Genomic DNA, 22045 nt, shown 5'->3' on the forward strand with positions numbered 1-22045 from the left:
TAAAGTTAGTCTGGTTCCCTGACTAACTCCACTATTTCTAATATGAAACTCTGAGCCAAATCAAACAAGAACAGACCAATTATCTGCATCTATCGGCAACAACCATTTTTCTGTAGTTTTTGCTTTTACTCCTAAGTCCATATTGTAAGAGTCATTTTTGCAAGACTTAAGGCAAAATCATAAGGGATGGCATTCTGTAGATAACCTGGCAAAATCTGCCGATTACACGGGAGACAATTCAAACTACTAGGACATGATGACAATTTTTCGAGTTATATCTTTTGACAAGAATCAGATGACATTTAAGGCTGAAGGTGTCAAAATGAATGCATTTGAAAGAAGAAAGCTAATTTATGAGAAAACTGAACAAGGAATAACAGATTTTTAAGTTCATTACAGAATGTTTTAACACCCCTTTATGCACAAGATTTTTAAGATGCTGCTGCAATGGCCATAATGGATGCACCATTTTCATTTAAGAACAACTGGACATAATAAGAAGTAATCTGGTAAAGACCCATATCAATATGATTTTCTGTTCAGGTACAGTTATGATAAAAAATTTAAGATAGCTGTCATTGTGGCCATATTTTACATCAGACTGGCATCATTTTTATTTTGAGGATTAGCTAGACATCATAAGAAGTCTTTCAATAAAGATCTCGTGCTGATACAACCATCCATTCTGAAGGGATAGCAATAACAAGATTTTCAAGATGGCTGCTGTGGTGGTCATACTTTATGTCAGATTGGCACCATTTTTATTTAGCACCAACTTGACATCATAGACATCATAGAAATCACCATGTTGATAAGATTATCTGTCAGGAGGAGTAGTGATAACAAGATTTTCAAAATGGCTGCCATAGTGGTCATACTGAATGTCAGATTGGGACCATTTTCATACAGGACTAACCCAACCAGACACCATCAGAAGTTTTTCACTGAAAACCCCAATATGATATGCACATCATTCGTGAAGAGCCACAATAACAAGATTTCCAAGATGGCTACCATAGAGGCCATATTGGATACCAGACTGACACCATTTTCATACAGAACCGATTGGACATCATAAAACATGTTCAATTTAAATCCCTGTGTTGATATGCCAAACTAGTCAGAAGGAGTAGCAATACAAGATTTTCATGATGGCCATACTGGATGTCCAAACAGCACCATTATCATTCAGGATCATCTAGTAGATTAGGCAGAGTAGAGATAACAAACTTGTGCTAAAGGATTGACAGTCTACAGGACAACAGATGAAACCCCCCACACCCTCAAATTAAACAGATGATCCCAAAAGTCTACCAACTATTTTGTTTGAAAGAGTCATAAATGCTTAAAATATATATTTTATTTTATTTTATTCAACTTGAATTTCCAGTCATTTTCCACAAGAAGAGAACATTTTCAACAGCTTAATGATACATTTTGGGTTCATGTGCACTGATCCTCTTAGGACCTCAAAACACTTTTAACAAAGAGGCCTTTCCGCTTTAAGGATACAATCTGGAATGCTTTAACATTATCATCTTGTGTACCATTTTCCTTCATGACCTTTAACTTATGACCTGTTAAGATGAGACCTGGTGCACTAGTACACTGTCAATAGAAGATGCATTTCTTTCCACATTTGGGGTTCTGTTTTCAAGGTCAAGGTCAATGGTAATTATTTCATGGCTACTTTTGTTCAGCTTTATGTTTTAAAAGTTGTTTAAGGCTCAGCAATGAACGATGACATACTTACATTTCTTTGTTTGATGGCATCTCAAGCATCACAATCCAGTTATTATCATCATTGGTAAAAGTCTTTCTGGGTTGCATCTAGGATTTAGTAAATTTAGGAAATGCCCTTCCCTTTCCAAAATATTGAAAAACAAAGGGATGGGTGGCAATCTAGTCATAGTTGGGGCCTCTCAATAGGGTATAAAAAGCAGCTAAAATGATAATCTTATATTCACTTTCTTTAGATCTGCATTTCCACCATACAGTCGATCACTCATCTGTCCATTCATAGTTTCTGAAACAGCACTGAATATATAAATTTTACTATCACATGAAGTTCAACTTAAATGAAGAAGTTCACAAAAAACTTCCTCCATCACAGACTTGTTCTTTGAAAGTATAACAAGAAATTGTTAGCCATCACACAGCTGATTATTAGATATGACATGCAGGAAATATTATCATTGTTGTCTATGTTGATCATTCGATTTCATGTACTGAACAAAAATGGTATTGATTAAAATCTGCTGTCTTATTGTTTGATGCTTGTCTTATAATATGGTGTTGACCATGATATGTATGATTTGGGGGATTGGGGTACAACATCCAATAACAATCAGTGCTGTAGAAAACACTAGGCCAACTTTTAAAGCATATCATAGTTTGCAGCCCATTCTGACACTGTCACGTCAATTTACTTTATCTGTACTATAATTACTCTTTTTCCTTATCTAATAATTCCAGATACAATCAAGTGGTTGCATTTCCAATTTCTGTGACTGCTATTTTTGTTCTCTGAACATCAGTGTAACAGAGGAATGCCAAAGTTGGCTGAAAAAGGGGTGCAATGTAATTAACAAATGAATCTGTCTAATCACATTTAGCCTCATCTGATCAGATATATTTGCTTTGTTAATTAATTAATTCAATCAAGTCTGGCATTCCTCAAAGCAAAAAGACCGAATAGTCGCTTTGAGCAAGTGACTGCTTAAGGAAGGGAGAAAACACTGTTTCATTAAGAAACACCTGGCAGTTGACTGTTACATACAGGGCATTTATATAGGAAATTTGCCAGTTTGGAAATTAGAATGGCCATTGTGAGCAGGTGACTGCTGAGCAAAGATGACTCTTAGAACAGGTACTTTGACTAATTTAATCTCTCAAAGGGAATCAACAAGGGCAAACCAGTAGTGCACCTGACACCATTATAAGGAGGTGATCCTTACTGGCTCAAGCAAAAAATCCTAAATGTGTCCCTCCTAGTTTCGATTGACTTGAAGAATGAACTGAAAGGCAATATGTATAACCAAAACTGTCAGCAATATTTGCGGCAAATAAAGAAATTTAGCAGAAATACTAACTGATGCTGAGCTCACTGCCCGGGTAGCTGAAGTTGTGGTGACGACAGCTGTGGTAATGGAGGATGTTGAAGTGGTAATTGATGCTGACTGCTGGACAGCAGCCTGGGTAACCGCTGGTGAGCCACCTAAGTTAAGACGCTCCATTAAAGTAGGTAGTGCTGGTGGCTGTGCATCGCCAGGACGACGGGGTCGGCTGGCTTCCTCTTCTTGTCGCTGCCTCTCAATATCTTCCTCCTTCCAAATGAAATTAAGGACTTCCACCGCAGTAATCTCAGCACCAGGTTCTGCAAGGAAGAGCATCATGTAAACAGCCAACATTTATGTTAGTAAAAAATACATCTCTTTAATACATAATGTAGTAATGTCCACACATTCCATCTCCCATTATCAATCAACAGTAGCCAGTTTCTTTCATGCTATGATTTTGTGTCATTAAAACTGTAAGAGCAACCCTGTATCATCACAATGCAGACAAAATATAGTTCTTCAATAAGTGTTTTGTTCCAGCACGGCTAAAGATTTTCATGACATGACGACAATAATGCAGGTGAAAGTTATGCAAAAAAAAAGTTACAAAATCAAATGAATACTATAATATGAAATAATCTGCTTTGACCTGTGGCATTCTTAGTAATCTATTGTACTCTTTCATTTCGTTTACACTTTGACCTGTGGCATTCTTAGAAATTTATTGTACTCTTTTTGTTTACACTATCAATCCATAACAATTGTAATTAGTGTTCTCTAACGTTTGGTACAGAAAAATTTCTTTGTTATGAAGTGTTTGTCAAATTTTAGAGATAATAATTACTTTGTACATTATTATTTGTTTACCAGAAGAAGAAAAAAATAATAAAGAGTGTATTGAAAAATCAGCAATTCAGAACTCTAAATTACATGTCTAATAAGAAAGAGTTTACAGATAATGAGGAATAGTTTGTGTAACTATAGGCCTTTTCAATAAGTTACTTACTTCCCTTAGATAGGGGGTGCTGTCATCACTTAATAAACTTCCGGGGGCTATGTTTATTGATTTTGATTACTCGCTACAATGAGCTATTTAAACGATGACGCTTTGGAAAGGTGTAAAATCCCGGAACTTAAATCTTACCTGAGACAGCATGGGCAGAATGTTAGTGGGAGAAAAGAAGAATTAGTCAAGTGAGCAAAGGGGATTAAGGCATTGGGCCTACAAGATGTAAATTGTGTTTCGTTAAACGATCAGCTGGGACACAATTCAAGGACAACCGAGAAACTGGTCACTCCTCTTGGTGAGAAAATGCCATTGCCATTGTCATTGAATAATTGGATGAAAGATCTGTGTAACATTCCTAATTTTACAGATAATGACGTTTACAATTATTTAGTTTTGACAATGAAGGCAAAGCGACAGTTGAAGAGTGAAGTGTTTTTTCAAGACCAGCACATCCACAATGTTGAATTTAACAATGTTTCGGAGGAATGTTCAAATTGTTACGTGAGATGTCAAGTGATACCGTCACTACCAAACAGTGATAAGAAGGATTATACTGTATGGGTCAGTCTGTCCAAAGTCACTGGAAATGTGAATTCAGCAGATTGCAATTGTACAGCTGGGTAACTATTTCATTTTTATATATTTTGTCTTGTGATACTTGCTTTATTAACAGATTAATGTCAAGCCCGGATGTAACACAAATCTTTTTGTTAAAGAAAAAAGGACATAACTTTTCCTATCTTCTCAAATTGGCTTAAGATATAAATCTGCATATCCTGTACTTTTTGGTTATTTAAATATCCATGTTACAGGTTTAAAAAATACCCAAATATATTGCTTAAAAATTCTAACATGTGCACCATACTTCATTAATTATACTTAAAAAAATAAATTGGAATAATAGAAAAAATATATGGTTATGCATTTACAACATACTCCACCCTACCCTACCCCTACTTAAATTTAATCACTTACTACAATATATATTTCATTATACATATATAACAGTGATGGACCTTGTACACCAGTTATTTTTCTTGACTTTGTTTTTTGCAGTCTGGGTGAAGCCTGCAATCATATTGGGGCAATGTTATATGCACTGGTGGATATATCTGAAAAGAACAATGATGGAATAAATGCTTCGACTTCTGCCAAATCAAAATGGAATAATCCAAGGAAACGACGTCTTAGTCCTAAGAAATCAAAGGATCTCTCCTTTCGCCGCTCACCATATAATATTGAGGAGCCATCATTAAAACCAACTGTTAATGTTGAAAGGTTTAGACAAAAGCTTTTAAAGCTAAACTCCAAAGCTGGATGGTTAACCAATTTTGAGAAGATCAAGGATGAAGAAGATATCATACCAGCTCTCAATGACAACACTGACTTCATGTTTTCTGATAAAACAGATTTATCTTCTGAAAGCGCCACAATTCATTTCTGTAATCACTTCAGAAACATATCCTATTCTAAAGAACAATGTGTCAAAATAGAACTTGGAACGAGAGGTCAACATACTAACAATAGGTGGATGGAATACCACAAAGGGAGAATAGCAAGTTCAAAGTTTGGCCAAGTGGTAATGCATCAAGAAACTACTCAACCCGACAATTTAGTAAAAGTTATCATGGGCTATACATCATTTGATAATAAGTATGTCAAATGGGGTAGGGATCATGAACCTGTAGCCCAGAGAACTTACATAAATATCATGACAAAATCTCATCCAGATCTTCATGCGACACCGTGTGGGCTTTATGTTAACACACTTTTTCCTCATTTAGGTGCAAGTCCAGATGGAGTTGTTCATGATCCTTGTTGTCAAGATTCCTCAGGGTTACTGGAAATAAAGTGTTCAGCATCCGACAAATGGAAATTTAAATCTCCAAGTGAATGTGCTCAAGATTTAGATTTCCTTTGCACATTAGACCTCCATGGCAGCGCAATCTTGAAAAGGAAGCATGCATATTATTTTCAAGTGCAAGGACAAATGGCCATTACGGGCAAGGATTGGTGTGATTTTATGGTTTGGACTTTGAAGCAACCACCATCTATTCAACGCATTCCATTCAATCTAGAATTCTGGAATATTATGGTAGAAAAACTAAATTCTTTCTACTTGAAAGGAATTGTTCCTGAAATGTACACAACACGTGTGCTTAGAGGTGTTCCTCTCTACCATTTGGTCAGTGATGATGAGAAAAAGAAATAAAGTGATTGTCAAATTAATGACATACGGTGACATTTCAAGTAATTTATCGACTCAATGAGATTGGAATAAGAAGTTACACAACAATATGGAATGAAGAGTTTAGTGTTTTCTTTATTAAAACTGCAGTTGACATGTTTACTAAATGAGTTTAAAATATGTGTTGTTATATAGGCAGGTGTTTTTAAAAGTCAAAATTATTGCCACAAAATTTTTGAAAGTAATGTCATACATATGATCATAACAGACTGCTGTAATACATGTAAATTAAATATAATACTAATTTGCTTTGCAAAGTGGTGGCTGTAAATTTGTTAATCGTGTACATATCTTCCATAGCTTTGTTACTTGTTGTGACATATTTATGGGCATAACAGTTTTAAGAATATTAATTTTTTTTATCCTTTCCATCTGTCTCTCAACATGGATACGAAGATTTGCAATTGTTCGTGTTTGTTGCACTTCTCTTTTGGAGAACTGTTTTTTCTTTTGTTTAAATGGAGGGATGATGAGATGGATACCTTTTGGGGTTGCGATGTCTGAAATAAGGAATCCTTTGTCTGCCATAATGGCATCTCCAGGTTCACACATGTCAACCAGGGTACTATCTTTAGTAATTTGTTTGTCACTAGCACTCCCTGCCCACAAATCTGATGCAAATGTTACAACCCCTGCTGGACTAATTCCAATTAGCCCTTTCCATGTCATATGTGATTTGTAATCATTGTACATCAAAGATTTGTGCTGTAAGGAACTAGGCATTTCTGTGCATAACTCTGTACAGTCAATTATCACCCTACAATTTGGATATTTTTCCTTGAAACAACGTGGGATATGTTCATCAACAGCACATCTTGATGGCCATTGGATTAGAAAATCTAACTGTATATACAAATAATCAATCCACTTGTTAAAAATCATTCCACATGTCGACGTTCCAATGTTAAGTCGATCTGCTAAATCTTCCAGTAACAAGCCTAGTCTCAATCGCATCAAGACAAGAAAGAATTCATCTATCAGACGCAATTGTCTTGGATGTCCCTTTCCACTTGTAGCACCATAACAAGCTCTCTGACTTGTAGCATCATCCTTAATTTCATCAAATAATGCCTTGAAAATAGCTGAATTTGGAACTCCTGTATAAAATAGAAATTTTTGGTCATCATGTTCAATATCCTCAAATGCTAAAACAGGGGAATTAACCTGTATCCCGCAATCTACAGTTGTCACTTTGTTAACAGGTGTGCCATGTTCAGGTGACATTTCATTAAAATCACACTGTGTAGAAACATCTATCCGCAGTAGGGTATTGGTTTATGTTGATTGGTTTTTAATATGACTGGCAGCAATATCATTTAAATTTATTGGTCCACAATAATCATGTAAATGTATAGAGGTGTCCAGAGGTGATTCAGTTTTTGCAATAAATGGTTCTGAAATATCATTTGAATCATCCTCGTCATCACTCTGTTGTTCAGCAATGTCACCTTGTTCCATATCTTCATTTAGTTGTAAGTCACTATTGGCAAGTTTTAAGGTTTCACTCTCCAGATTCTGAAATTAAATAATTATACAAATATAAACATAATTTTTATAACAGTTAATTAATATTTACATATACATGTGTAGCATGCACATATTAAAAGTTGGTGCTGGTGTAAGTTACAGCATTTTCTTTAAGTACTGGATGGGTAGACAGTTAGTCCATATTTATAGTGTAACTGTGCACCTGTAGACATTACAGCGCCAATTGCAACAGCAGATTTAAAGACAATACAACTGTTGAAAAAGGTCATTACAACATCAAATCAAACTACAATGCAGTAACAGACTACACACAAATGCATAACTTTTGTTATCTCTGAACATCTGTATGTAACACATCACAGAGAGGAGTACACTTAATAAGTTAAATATGGAATATGACTATTTGTTAAAAAGCATACACAATGCTATTGATTACAGTTGATTAAAAACCACAGAATAACATCTCTTTTAAAATGGATGGAGCATAAGAGTACTCAATGTAGCCACTTACCGACGTTTGAAACACCTTGTTTGGGAAAACTGAAGGCACTGGATGCTCTTTTGACAGCCCACTTCTATTCACAAAATGATCGGAACACATTTGACTGTTAGCTGTGTAAGTGAAATCTTTCCGTACTAGCCGTGACCGCTGAAGCCAAACTCTACGTAGTTTACATCTTGCAGGAAATCTGTGCAATGATATTGTTTTCCCATCTACTTCCTTCCCTCTGAAATTGCTACAAATGCAACAATACTTGCGGGTTTTTGCCAGAGGCATTCTTTGACAGCTGATGAATGGGTAGGCCACGGAAGTTGAAGTGACAGCTAACGCATGCGCAAAAGATGCACTGAAGAGTTCCTACTAGGGAGAGACAACAACCCTTATTGAAAAGGCCTATAGATACAGTACTGTATATTTCCTGCCTAATGAGGGGTTCGTGTAACTATAAATACAATACTGTATATTTCCTGTCTAATGAGGGGTTGGTGTAACTATAGATACAGTACTGTATATTTCCTGTCTAATGAGGGGTTGGTGTAACTATAGATACAGTACTGTATATTTCCTGTGTAATGAGGGGTTGGTGGATCCAATGAAGATTGCCAGCTGGCATGGTCAAGTGCTGCATCACAGTAAAATTTCACAATATGTATCAGATAATGCAACTGTGAACATTCCAAACCTAGAACAATGGCTGTATCATCAGCCTACAGATCAGCATCTGTGCTTTTAGTTCTATCAATGATTCTGACTTACCATGTAAACTATTCAAATAAATCAGCCCTCCCCAACCTGTATATATGTTGATGGTTTGGGGTCTGATCTCATCTATTCGTACAAAATTGCAATTATAAAGGGCAGATTTGTCTGCAGTACAAAAATACACATACTGACTGTAAATATATACTGATTTTCCTCATGCTCTTGCATTACAGTCAGCTGAAGGTGGCTTAGGGCATACATACCTTCATTTGAAATTTTATAAATCCACTTGGAATCACACATTAGCACCCACCCCCATTTTGATAATCAGCTGTTCCCTCTGACAATAGCAAGCAACCAGTCAGATGTGACATTTGCTGATTCAAAAGTATTCTGGTTATTTTGATCATGTGACGAGTGTCCATGGATTTATGTGACTGTCATGTGATAAATATCTTATGTTACTATTATCACAGCTTTATGACCTATCAGATTACAAAAATGGGCTTATTTTACACTGTAACACAAGTTACTCAAAACGCTGTCTATTAATGCACCAAATTCTTAATTATAATTTCCCATTTTAATATAGAAAATAAGATTCATGAATTGTAATGGAGAAATATCTAACTGAAGCATACCATAAATTTCATGGAACTAGCTCTTTGGGGTACTACTAAAATCTCCTGGGAGACTAGTAAATTTGTAACCTACTCTAGCCTCCTGAGCTACTGAACAATTCCAGGAGGCATCATTTTCTGATAAACCTTAACAACTTTGAATAAATAATGAACTCAAATTTTGTGTGGCTATTATGTGTTAACTGTAACAGAATAATTGCTGTAAATCCATGATTTGAAATAAACATGTTAATTTAAACATAAAACTGAGAAAATCTGACTTTAAATTAGACTATGAAATTTTCAGAGACAAAACTTTTAAGTTGAGTACAAACTCAGGTTGAAAGGCTTTATGAAAGGAATGCATGGAGAAAACAAATGTCTCGTCTTCAACATATTCTTACCTTTCTGTCGACGGAGGATGAGAATGGAGTTGCGGACTGTATCTCGTGGATATCCCATCTCCAGGAGTGTGATAGCTGCAAGTGTCTCCAAGGGGTCAGTGCTGCCAATCCCTGTAACAGATACAAAATGTATGTGAAATAGTGCAGCATTATAATACAGTGAAATGTGAATGAAACATAAATGAAGACATTATTATCAGAACCATGCATTTAGTCAAGATTCACATAAAGTTACGAGTGAGTCAAATGTCACAGGGGTCATACTACCAGACAAAGAAAGAAAATGTAAAAAATTATGAATTCTTATTAATAGTTGATAATTTCAAAATGTTGATTAAATTTTTATGGTCTATCTACCGTTTTCGATGATAAAACGAGCGATATATCAAAGTTGCCAATTTTGGTCAAGACTTTCTTTAAGTTCAAGTTAAAAAAAGGGATCCACACTTGACTCTACATTATAAGCAGGTTCATGAGTTATCAGGGTGGGAGTTATTGAGGGAGTGGTGTAAATAGCAATTTCTGTTTAAGAACAGAATTGGTGATCTGGATATTGTATCTGCCTCTTGTACACTATTGCTTTATAAAATAAGTTTGTATCTGTAAGTGAACCAACAATGGGGAAATAATGGCAAACAATGATTTGTCTGGGAAGTGCCAGTTTATTAGACTGTTTTCGTAAACCATTGGGCAAATATATTCAGAAAAAATATACAATTCATGAATAGCAAGGCCTAGGTTTAATATTATTTAAGATTTAGCTTTAAAATGCAATTATACAGATCAGAAACATATGGAAAATTGCTATCTTTTGGAATTCGCAAGAAACACTGTAAGGTCAAAATCACTTTCTTACACGATATTTTAGTCAGGGTGTCCAACATCAAGCAGAATCAATCTTGCTAAAAATACCATAAGTAGTTAGTGAAACACATCTATATGATATTTTACTTAAGTCGCTGTCAGTAAAGTTGTATCATCAGCATGTTCTGACAATTGTGTTATGTGGATAATGTACATTCCATACATAAATAATACCAATGAGACAGATGATTTGTGTTGATGAAAATGCATTCAGAAAATCTGACAACACTCTAACTTTACAAGCCATCTGTCCAAATCAGTCCAAATGCTTGACATTTCTCTCATTTTCTGATAAAGTTTCTCTCATTTCTATGTTTAATTTGGTTTGCTATATATACGAATTATGGTGACTGGTGCTTATACTGGTACCTTGTTACATTCATTCTGTATTTCCCAAAAAGCATATTTCCTGATCTATTAGAAAATTTTGCACCCATCAGTAAACTGAATAGGTTTAAAATTAGTGTTTGGTCCCTTTTTACAAATCCAGGGCAGAACAGTGGGATAATAACTGTATGGAGAAAAGGGGAGTAAGTTATGATTTTATATTTCAAATTTATAGTGAACCTAATAATAGGTTACAGAACAATATACATGTATAGAAAACTGTAATCAAAACTTTAACCAAAATGTGTTCCCAAAGTATTTCTTGATCCTACTGCTCAATCCTGGGGCAGATCCCAGAACTAGTAGTATAGACAGAGAGAGGGAAGTAGTTGATAAAATTATATTCTGGCTAGTGAACTGAGTAAGGGGTTACATAAATACTAGTGTAGAAAAAAACTTGAAGCAAAAGCGTCACCAATGTTACACTTTAATCAAGTTAATTCATGAAGGTATTATCAAAATGTTATGAAACAAACTTTAATCAGCATCTTCAACCTATATATCCCAAATATAATTACTGACCCCATGGACATACCTAGGGGCAAAACTCAGTCACAGGAGTGGTACTGAGAGAAGGAGATTATGTAATGATGTTATATTCTAAATATGAAATGAATCAAGGGCTATGAAAAAAACTTGAGAACATTTTTTAAACTATTAGTCTCCAACATAATTCTTCACACCATTTCCCCATCCAGGGGCAAAGTAGTACTGAGTGAAAGGCAGTATTTAATACCATAGTCCAAATATGGAAGTAAATTGTGTAATGGCTGAGTAAGAAATACTGGAAAATACTTTAACCAAAGCTGTCCACACATGCACACCTACAAAACTAAATCCCCCTAACAGAGGCATACAGAATTATCAAGCATACCATACTGTGCCTTCCTTCGGCACTCTGCTCGCTGGGTTGCTAACTAGAAGAAAATAAATGAAAATAGTTAAATAAGCAGACAAGTCTATTTCTCATATAGTTGACACAAATATTCCTTAATTGATCTTGAGTAAGATAAATCTATCTTGTGCTAGAAGTAGTGAATATAACAAGCAATTTCTGATAATATATTTATCTAACAAGATAAATGTTTGTTATGTTATGTACTAAATACAATTATCATGTCAATTAGAAAGTAAACCACTACACATTATATGATACATGTATTCAGATGTCAATTACATTGTATAACTGCTATACATATAATGTCATATGAACCCTGGTGTAGTTTACACAGTATACCTGCTAAACAGTATGTGCTACATGTGTCCTGATGTCATTTACATCGTATACATGCTACACATTATCTGCCTCATGTACTCAGATGTCATTACCATGGAATACCTGTTAGAAGTTATGTGTTAAATGTACCCTGATGTAATTTACATTGAACACTGCTGCATATTTTTTGCTTTGGGTACCCTGATGTCATTAAGTAGGTATACCTGTCAAACATTATATCCTACATGTACATGGTATACCTGTTACACATTATAACCTACATTATATCCTACATGTACATGGTATACCTGTTACACATTATAACCTACATGTACTGAGATGTCACACATAGGTATACCTGCCACACATAATGTGCTATATGTATCCAGATGTCATTTATATGGAATGCCTGCCATACCACATTATGTGCTACATGTAATCAGATATCATTTACATGGTATACCTGCTACACATTATGTCCTACTTGTATTCTGATGTAATTTACATGGTATCTGTAATACATTATGCAATAGATGTAATCAGATGTACATGGTATACCTGATATTTGTTATATATTACCTTTATTCAGATGTAATTTATATGGTATACCTGCTACTCATTTTGTGATATCATACCATGATGTAATTTACATGGTATACCTGCTAAACATTATGTGATACATGCACTTATATGTCATTTACATTTGATATACTTGCTGAACATTATGTGCCACACATACTTGGATGTCATTTACATGGTACACTTGCTTCATTATATGCACTATGTGTACTCAGATGTAATTTCTATAGTACACCTGTTACACATTATGTCCTACATACACCCATGTTATGTACATGTGTAACTGATACTATCACATTATGTCCTACAGGTACTCAGATATCATTTACATGGTATACCTTCTACACAGTATGTGTTACATGTACTTTGATGTTATTTATATGGTATACCTGCTACACAGTGTGTCCTACATGTACTCAGATGTAATTTACATGGTATATTTGCTACACATTATGTGATTCATGTACTGAGTTGTCATTTATATTTGGTATACTTGCTACACATTATGTGATTCATGTACTGAGTTGTCATTTATATTTGGTATACTTGCTACACATTATGTGATTCATGTACTGAGTTGTCATTTATATTTGGTATACTTGCTACACATTATGTACTACACATATTCAGATGTTATTTGCATTTGTTTTACCTGCTACAGATGATGTCTTATATGTACTCGATGTCATGTACATGACACACATGCCTGCATGAGGTAAGATCAAAAATAATTGCCACCTAAGTACAGGAAGAGTAAATGTACTTTAAACAAAATCTTATTTTTTGGGAATGGAGAGGTTGTTATACTTGCAAAAAAAAAATAGCATGCAAAATAGTCATTCTTGGGATTTAACCTAATAGAGACTATATGGATATAACTATTGTGAATATTTAAACTCTGAAGGAGTATGGTATGTATTTTCATAGTTTACATTTACTGTTTAATTTATTAATGTTTTCTCTCTTTGACAATAGCTTCAGCAAGATGGGGGCAGTAAGGTAATACATTTTTTTTTATAAAAAAAAAACAAAGAGAGTTTGCTCTGAATATTCCCACCCCATTTTTCATATCTGGACATTTAGGTTGGGGTGTGGGGTCATTGCAACTGCATATTGAAAATAAGGAATTTGCCGCCACCATGCAGTAGCAAATAATCTCAAATGATGACATTGAAGTCCAATAGTCACATGATATCAACAACAAACTCCTTTATAATGTTGTTGTACAGAAATACAATTATATTAAATGAAAAAAGTCGGATACTTTTTGTAAAAACCAGCAATATGGCAGTCTGATTTATCAAGCAGAGAGCACATGTCAACGTGATAGTCACGTGATACAACAAAAGTGCAGAAGTTGTTCTCTGAATATATAAACATGGAGGATTTTGTGTTCTTTCCTTTTGCATTTTTATTACAACCAGTGGATTGTTTGATTTGTGTACTCATGCGACTAGCAATACAAACTGCGAGTACCAGGTCACATTTTATCAACAACGTAGTTTTATCTGGACTTTCAGCAGATTAAAGACAATGATTTTAATACTCACAGTTTCTGAGAAAATAAGTAATTTTCATATCAATTGTTTTAAGTTTGCTAGGCCATCTGGTAAGTGGTTACGCCTTGCCACCACCATGTTGGCCTCTTGTGATGCTAGACTGGTTTTCATACCAAGTAAGGAAAGACGGATATCAAGCTGACTTTGAAAATAAAAGTCTACTAGACGAATCTAATCCACTGGGTGTTTGGATTGACTCAGCATATATGTTTATTGCAAGCAACCAAATGATCCATACTGCACCCTCAGAATATTTGGTTAGAACTCGATAAATTTAACTAAATATCAGTTTAGTTACGACTCAATTACATGGTTCTTTTGGGTGTCAAGTGGTGGTGGGAAATTGCCAGGTTTTTCCCCCCTTTCAACAATATTTATGAAATTCAAGGACTTTTTATAGTCTGGAAAAAAAATTTCATTACTTTTTCCCGACTTCCCAGTAGCGTGGGAATCCTGCTCTCTCTCTCTCTCTCGTATATATTGGACCACATTTTATTGTAATCACAGGGTGCAAGAAGAAAAATGCGATGGAATACATATTATGCATCCTTCTCTCCGTATCTGTGCCCCCCCCAAAAAAAAAAGTAAAAAGCATTTTAGCATTATTGATGCAATATCCCTATTGCTGGTAATCTGAAACATAAAGTGATACTTTTAATATTTATTAAAGTTATTATAGTTTAATTCCACAAAGCATTATGAGTTTTATCCTATCCTTGACTCAATAAATGTCCAGGTCAGCATCATTATATCTAGCTAAAAGTACATAATACATTCATAATACTTAGTGCAAAACAAATCAGGTACTTTTAATTACATTTGATGATCCCGACTGAAAAAGTCATAGAATTACAGATAGGATAAAATTTGTGATGCTGTGTGGAATGAAGTGAAAAGCACAATCTGAGGTATTGATCTGGCCTCGTTTTATACTCAGTATCGACTTATATATGAATGGAAAATTTGCTAAATTTGCTGATTCGATTTACACACCACATTGACTTATAGGCTGGCAAATACGGTACTCAGATGCCATTTATATTGCATATTTGCTATACATTATACGCTACATATTACCTGGTGAAATGTACATGGTATACCTGCCCCACATTATGTCATACATGTACTCAGATGTCATTTACATTTTATATACCTGCCCCACATTATATGCTACATGTACTCAGATGTCATTTACATTTTATATACCTGCAACATATTATATGCTACATGTACTCAGATGTCATTTACATTTGGTATACCTGCTACATATTATGTCCTACTTGTACTCAGATGTCATTTACATTTGGTATACCTGCCCCACATTATATGCTACATGTACTCAGATGTCATTTACATTTGGTATACCTGCAACACGTTATATGCTACATGTAATCATATATCATTTACATTTGGTATACCTGCTACATATTATGTCCTACTTGTACTCACATCATTTACATCATATACTTATGTGATACACATATTTGGATGTCATTTTGCATCTGGTATAGCTGCTACACAGTATGTGCAACATGAACTAAGAGGTCATTAATGTTATGTTTACCTGCTATGCATAATGTTGTGTATGTACTCAGATGTCATTTAAATGGTAAAACTGCTTCACAGTATGTGCTACATGTACCCAGATGTCATTTTTTATTGATGGCTGTAGCACTCAGGCATAAGAATGATCAATTTAAGAAATCCCTGAATTGCTATCAATCTCATCATAATATGTATCCTCTTTAACAATTCTTCATCTTTGATCATCTTGAACAAAAACTGGATTTTTTTCAAATATTTGTTATTAACAAAATTTCCTTTAAATCTTGGGATTTTGAATCAAGTGCTTTTCACATCAGTGTACTTTTCATAATGCAATTACATGCTAAGTTATTTTTGCCTCAGAGTCAATAGTGTCTTTAAGTTAGCAAATGAGCTCAATGCAGAAGTGAAGCATAAATACAGGTCACACTGACCTGGATTTTAAATGATGGATGTAAGGTTGCAAAGTTTACCAATATTTTTAAATGTGTACATGCCATAAAATGATCAAAACAAAGCTATTCAAACTGTTTCAAAACTCAACATCTCCCTTTCATCTGCATGTCTGACTTAAAGCCAAATGCTTTTCACATTCAACATATTGACAATGTACATGCCATACCTTGCTCAACATGTGATGGTTTCAAGTCTTTTACCTCTTATTATGACAGGGTTCAGATTGCAAGATGTATCTTTGCTGAAAATATATTATGATTAACAAGGCTCATCAATAAGATAAGATACTTTTTGTTCTGCTGCTTATATGTTTGTGAGGAAAAAATCAATAATACAGCCACACTCCCTACCTAAAAAAAACACACATAAAATGCTTTTGAAAAGCCACAATGATGCACAAAGGAATTTTTCTTTTTGTAAATTACGTTACCCTGAGAATGCTCACCTGATCACATTAATATTAGGTAAATAACTTTTGGTACTGCCAAATTCAGGAATCCATGAAAGACCTAAAATCAGCTTTCCATGACAATATCATGTAAACATATAAAAGTAATTCTTACATATTCTCTGATATGACAAAGAAAAACAAGTGCTTACAGCAAATAGATACACAAATTATATTCAATTAGGTGAACATGTAATTACTGAGATGACCTATGAAGGAAACAAATAATAAGGTAAAGTTAAACAGCACCAATCAAAACACAATGGTATAAAGTTCATGCAAGTCTTACTGATTGATATCACATGGACAATAACAGCAAAAATATGAATAAATTCACTGAAATGCTATATACACAAGGTATATAAACTTTATGATTCAATAATGAAAACGTCTGCTGGAAAGTAAAAAATGTTTAAAAGAATTTGGAGGCAATGCAACCTGTCTCTCAGCAAAGGATTAAACTGTTAAACAAGGGAAATGGGTGGCAACCTAGCAAGGCCAATGGTAGGTAATATGGATTTAGATTTTTAAAACAATAGCTTTAGCAATTTTTCAGTAATATATCTACAACGTCTGCAGTGTGGCAGTTTACAAGGATGTCTAGCACTGGGGCATCATGCTGTAGACATGTAGCATCATGTCCCACCCAGTCACATTATCCACACACCAGGCTAACCAGTCCTACCACTAACCTCTTAATGCCGAGTGCTTACCGAGGCAGCTGTGAGTACCATTTTTATAAGTCTCTGGTATAACTTGCCCAGGGTTTGAACCCACAATCATCTGTACCCAAGGCAGATGCTCTAACCACAAGGCCACTGGAGTGGTCATAATCTGTATGAGATGCTTTCATTTGTTTATATGATACAAGAAATACATTTGTTTTCATCTTTCAGGAGAGCTGGATTTGAAGGTAGTAGAGGTTATTTTCCTAATGTAAATGTGATTGGGCAATGTATTCACCAGATAAGCTTTACAATGGCTTACAAATGGTGTCTATATATAACTTAATCAAAGATTTATTTAATGAAAAGTTTGTTCAAATGTTAGTCATGATTATCAGTAGATCAACCCGATTTGTAATATTGCATAACATATATTACAAAAAAATCTCATCAACTTTGGCTCTTTCCTTGTGATGCTATATTTAATGTGAAAATAAATCCATTCTTTAAAAAAAATTAGTACAACAATTCTACTATACAGTCCTCTTAAGCAGAGACTAGGAAATATGTAATTTAATTGGAACAGGTAGTTTCTTTGTCCCTGACAGACAGCCAACTGCATTTTCTTTTACAATGTTATAGATTTACAAGCAGCAAACTAAATAAAACTCTTTAAAAATATTGCAGCTTTAAATTTGTAGATTACCAATGTTATATGATTTTATCCAGGATGAATGGCTTAAGAGTCACACAAAAAGTGCATACAAGGTACCAGATTCATCTAGAGATATTATTCTACTCCTTCAGTTCCCTGCTTATATTTAAAGACTCCTACTGAAAAGTACCCTATAGTCCAGCACTCTGGCTTTTACACTACTTATGCAAGTACCTATAGTCCAGCACTCTAGCTTTTACACTAATTATGCAAGTACCCTATAGTCCAGCACTCTAGCTTTTACACTAATTATGCAAGTACCCTATAGTCCAGCACTCTAGCTTTTACACTAATTATGCAAGTACTTATAGTCCAGCACTCTAGCTTTTACACTACTTATGCAAGTACCATATAGTCCAGTACTCTAGCTTTTACACTACTTAATATGCAAGTACCCTATAGTCCAGCACTCTAGCTTTTACACTAATTATACAAGTACCCTATAGTCCAGCACTCTAGCTTTTACACTACTTATGCAAGTATCCTATAGTCCAGCACTCTAGCTTTTACACTAATTATGCAATTACCCTATAGTCCAGCACTCTAGCTTTTAAACTAATTATGCAAGTACCCTATAGTCCAGCACTCTAGCTTTTACACTACTTAATATGCAGGTACCCTATAGTCCAGCACTCTGGCTTTTACACTAATTATGCAAGTATTCTATAGTCCAGCACTCAAGCTTTTACACTAATTATGCAAGTACCCTATAGTCCAGCACTCTAGCTTTTACACTACTTATGCAAGTACCCTATAGTCCAGCACTCTAGCTTTTACACTAATTATGCAAGTACCCTATAGTCCAGCACTCAAGCTTTTACACTAATTATGCAAGTACCCTATAGTCCAGCACTCTAGCTTTTACGCTACTTATGCAAGTACCCTAAAGTCCAGCACTCTAGCTTTTACACTACTTATGCAAGTACCCTATAGTCCAGCACTCTACCTGAGATCTCCTGCAAATCAGGGTCAATTCGAGTATATGAAAGGTGCTCTTTGCAGTATACAATTTTATTCAGCTGTTCACTCTTAAAGTGCTTCTATCAACATAAGCTGGTAGAAATAGGGTATTGCTTGCCACAAAGTATATTATTTTGTAACTGTTTTCACATCAGGTGTCTTTAGATTGACATAAATGGTTGTTATGCTAAATTTAATTGTCACACTGGACCCCATAACAAGCATTCTGTTGTAGTTTGAATCTTGCACCAAGAAAGTGTTACAAACGTGCATTTATAATACAGGTTTTTTAGAAGACCCAAAATGGCTGATTCCCAGCGTGGTTCCTCTTTAGATAATGATTTCAAATACTGGCTTGTCATAGTAATGAAGGCAATTTATTTTTAAAGTTAGGAAGTATAGCAGATCAATGGAGCATGGAAAGTTTTAACGAAGATACCAGAGAGTGATTTTCAAACTGAAAATGGTGTTATAGGGAATCCAATGTACATGCTGGAGGGACAAAAACAGGCAGGATGCTGATCAACCCCTCATTTCAACAGTATTCAGAATTAAAATGCAGAAAAGGCAGAAAAACAAACCAAATTAAAATACAGAAAAATTAAAAGCAGAATGCACTTTTAATTTCTTTTCTTGTTACATTTTAGCTGTGCAGAATAATGTTCCAAATGACTAAGCTAGCTGCAAATATGCCTCTTCAGATAGCAGACTATGAAATGGGGTTATCGGTGCAGAACAATATTCATACATAAGGAACAGATTAAGCTCAGAAACAATCCACAAATTAATGCTTATACACCTACAAGAAACATCTTTGAAAGGTTTTCATTTCAGGGGTTAAGACAGTGAAGCAGGAAGAAAGAGAGAAGGAAAGTGTTATGTAAATATTGAACTATGGCAGATTCCTCCTCCCCCCAATTCTTGCAACAAAAAGTGTGACTGTCCTGAACTCAGACCTTCAAAATGATTTGTGTATCATTGCAAAAAGACTTCTGATACATGCATACACATCCCTAATTGTTAACTTCTCTATGCAGTGAACTCTCACTGTCAACAACAATCATATGCATCATTTCCTACCCAATTACAATGACACATAAAATATACAAATACCTAATTATATGTGTACAAGTCTAACGCAGCATAATTTCTTATCTATCTATCTATCTATCTGTATATCTATCTATCTATCTGTCTATCTATCTACCTATCTATCCTAACAAAGTAGTACAAGTTCTAACTCCACTAATAATTCAGTCATGCATTATATTACAATGCAACATAGTAAATTACACAATCCAACAGTCTACATATCTTAATCTTGCATGTTAATAATTCGCTAAACATTGAAGAATTGATTTCTAATAAATAAAAAGGTACATAATAATGCATCAATTCTACAACAACTAGTTATAAAAGTGAGACAAATTCAGGTGAAGATAAGCTACCTCAAGAAGCCTTCGCTCACAATCCAACTTAGAAATTCCATGAAATTCCTTTCCAGCTTTTTTTAACGAGCATACAAATTTGGCACTCGGAATGTAGTCTAGTGTCTCCCAACTTCCTTATGATCTGCTTTCACCAACTTCCAAACATGCACTATCAGAACAATGGACTTCCCCGTTCGAGACATCACTAAGTGCAAAGCAAACAAAGGCATCCCAACGTAGAATTCCTTCTGAAGTAAGCTGTGAGCAGACCATTGCATCATGGTTACACAACCGACAGGCAGTTTCTTTGTCCAGAATCGGGTCTACAGTCAAAACCTTACATAATACATATTAACACATTAACCCCTGAAGGTTTTTGTCATTTTCACCTGAAAATCGAGTAGGAAAACATTTTGAAAGCTATTTCTGAACAGATCTGAAAACCAAATCCCCAGTGATCTTTCAATAATATACTGCCTAGCTGTGTTAAAAACATAGTTTTGCATTGGCTATTTGGCTTACGCATGAGCAGAAGGGTAAAAGTTGGAGTTCTTTTCTTTTTTTTTGGTGCTAAACGGAGCCATTATTTTTGCATCGAGACCACTCTTTACACCAAATGCCCATCTTATCCTGCAATTTGCAAAGGCTCATCTGTCTGTTTGCAGTTCATACAGTTTTGCCTTAGATCTGAGACCAAAAAGTCTAAAATCTGGACACCAAATAGGATTCTGACCACGGGCGAATTTTGGATAGAAAAAAGTCGGGTCCAAAAAATGAGTTTTTTTATCTATATTTTGTAGTGCAACTAGATATTCAAGATTATTTGGTATCGTTGTAGAGCTACATCTGTCTACCTTTCTATAATACCACCCACTTTAGTGTATCATGCATGACCATGACGCTACAGAGCTTGGCAGTAGGCTACTACCTCCTGCCCCGTTAGTCGTCGCTAGGGGTTAATTAGGGGTTAATGTGTTAACAAGGATTTTTTTTTTTTTTTTTACAATTTGTCAAGGAATTGCTAAATTTTTAATTTATGTACAATTTCGATGCACAAGTGATTAAATACACAAGCAATATTCAAATTTGGTGATGTCATCAAAATGCACTGTTTAACACATTAACCCCTGGAGGTTTTTGTCATTTTCACCTGAAAATCGAGTAGGAAATACATTTTGAAAGCTATTTC

General features: G+C 34.8%; 3 protein-coding genes across 3 annotated transcripts in view; 1 reads left to right on the top strand and 2 right to left on the bottom strand.

The window, feature by feature from the left end:
- The window catches only part of LOC149786751 (uncharacterized), a 74255-nt gene that overhangs the window by 16882 nt on the left and 35328 nt on the right, over positions 1 to 22045 (bottom strand). Inside the window, exons 4-6 of the mRNA XM_089977271.1 lie at positions 12158 to 12200; positions 10033 to 10143; positions 3093 to 3376 (exon numbers count right to left, since the gene is read on the bottom strand). Coding sequence (XP_089833397.1) covers positions 3093 to 3376; positions 10033 to 10143; positions 12158 to 12200 — 438 coding nt within the window. The remainder of the gene's footprint in view (positions 1 to 3092; positions 3377 to 10032; positions 10144 to 12157; positions 12201 to 22045) is intronic.
- Positions 4346 to 6336, top strand: LOC149786752 (uncharacterized). The gene is made up of 2 exons (XM_089977273.1): positions 4346 to 4688; positions 5125 to 6336. Exons 1-2 carry the CDS (start codon positions 4372 to 4374, stop codon positions 6278 to 6280), a joined length of 1473 nt encoding a protein of 490 aa, XP_089833399.1. The 5' UTR covers positions 4346 to 4371; the 3' UTR covers positions 6281 to 6336.
- On the bottom strand, positions 6511 to 8810 carry LOC149786753 (uncharacterized). Its single transcript, XM_089978076.1, has 3 exons — positions 8250 to 8810; positions 7765 to 7831; positions 6511 to 7593 (listed from the first exon to the last, which is right to left on the bottom strand). The coding sequence occupies exons 1-3, from the start codon at positions 8580 to 8582 to the stop codon at positions 6557 to 6559; spliced, it is 1437 nt and encodes a 478-aa protein (XP_089834202.1). The 5' UTR covers positions 8583 to 8810; the 3' UTR covers positions 6511 to 6556.

Source organism: Sinohyriopsis cumingii, chromosome 12 (assembly GCF_028554795.1).
Source record: "Sinohyriopsis cumingii isolate HCF-2022 chromosome 12, ASM2855479v2, whole genome shotgun sequence".
In the NCBI taxonomy this organism is placed as follows: Eukaryota; Metazoa; Mollusca; class Bivalvia; order Unionida; family Unionidae; genus Sinohyriopsis; species Sinohyriopsis cumingii.

Coding starts and splice junctions, on each gene's coding strand:
- LOC149786752 (XM_089977273.1), top strand. CDS start 4,372: ATGCCATTGCCATTGTCATTGAATAATTGGATGAAAGATCTGTGTAAC. Junction 4,689..5,124: donor GATTGCAATTGTACAGCTGG/GTAACTATTTCA, acceptor TGTTTTTTGCAG/TCTGGGTGAAGCCTGCAATC.
- LOC149786753 (XM_089978076.1), bottom strand. CDS start 8,582: ATGCCTCTGGCAAAAACCCGCAAGTATTGTTGCATTTGTAGCAATTTC. Junction 7,832..8,249: donor AGATGTTATTCTGTGGTTTT/TAATCAACTGTA, acceptor ATTTAATTTCAG/AATCTGGAGAGTGAAACCTT. Junction 7,594..7,764: donor AAATGAAGATATGGAACAAG/GTGACATTGCTG, acceptor ACCAATCAACAT/AAACCAATACCCTACTGCGG.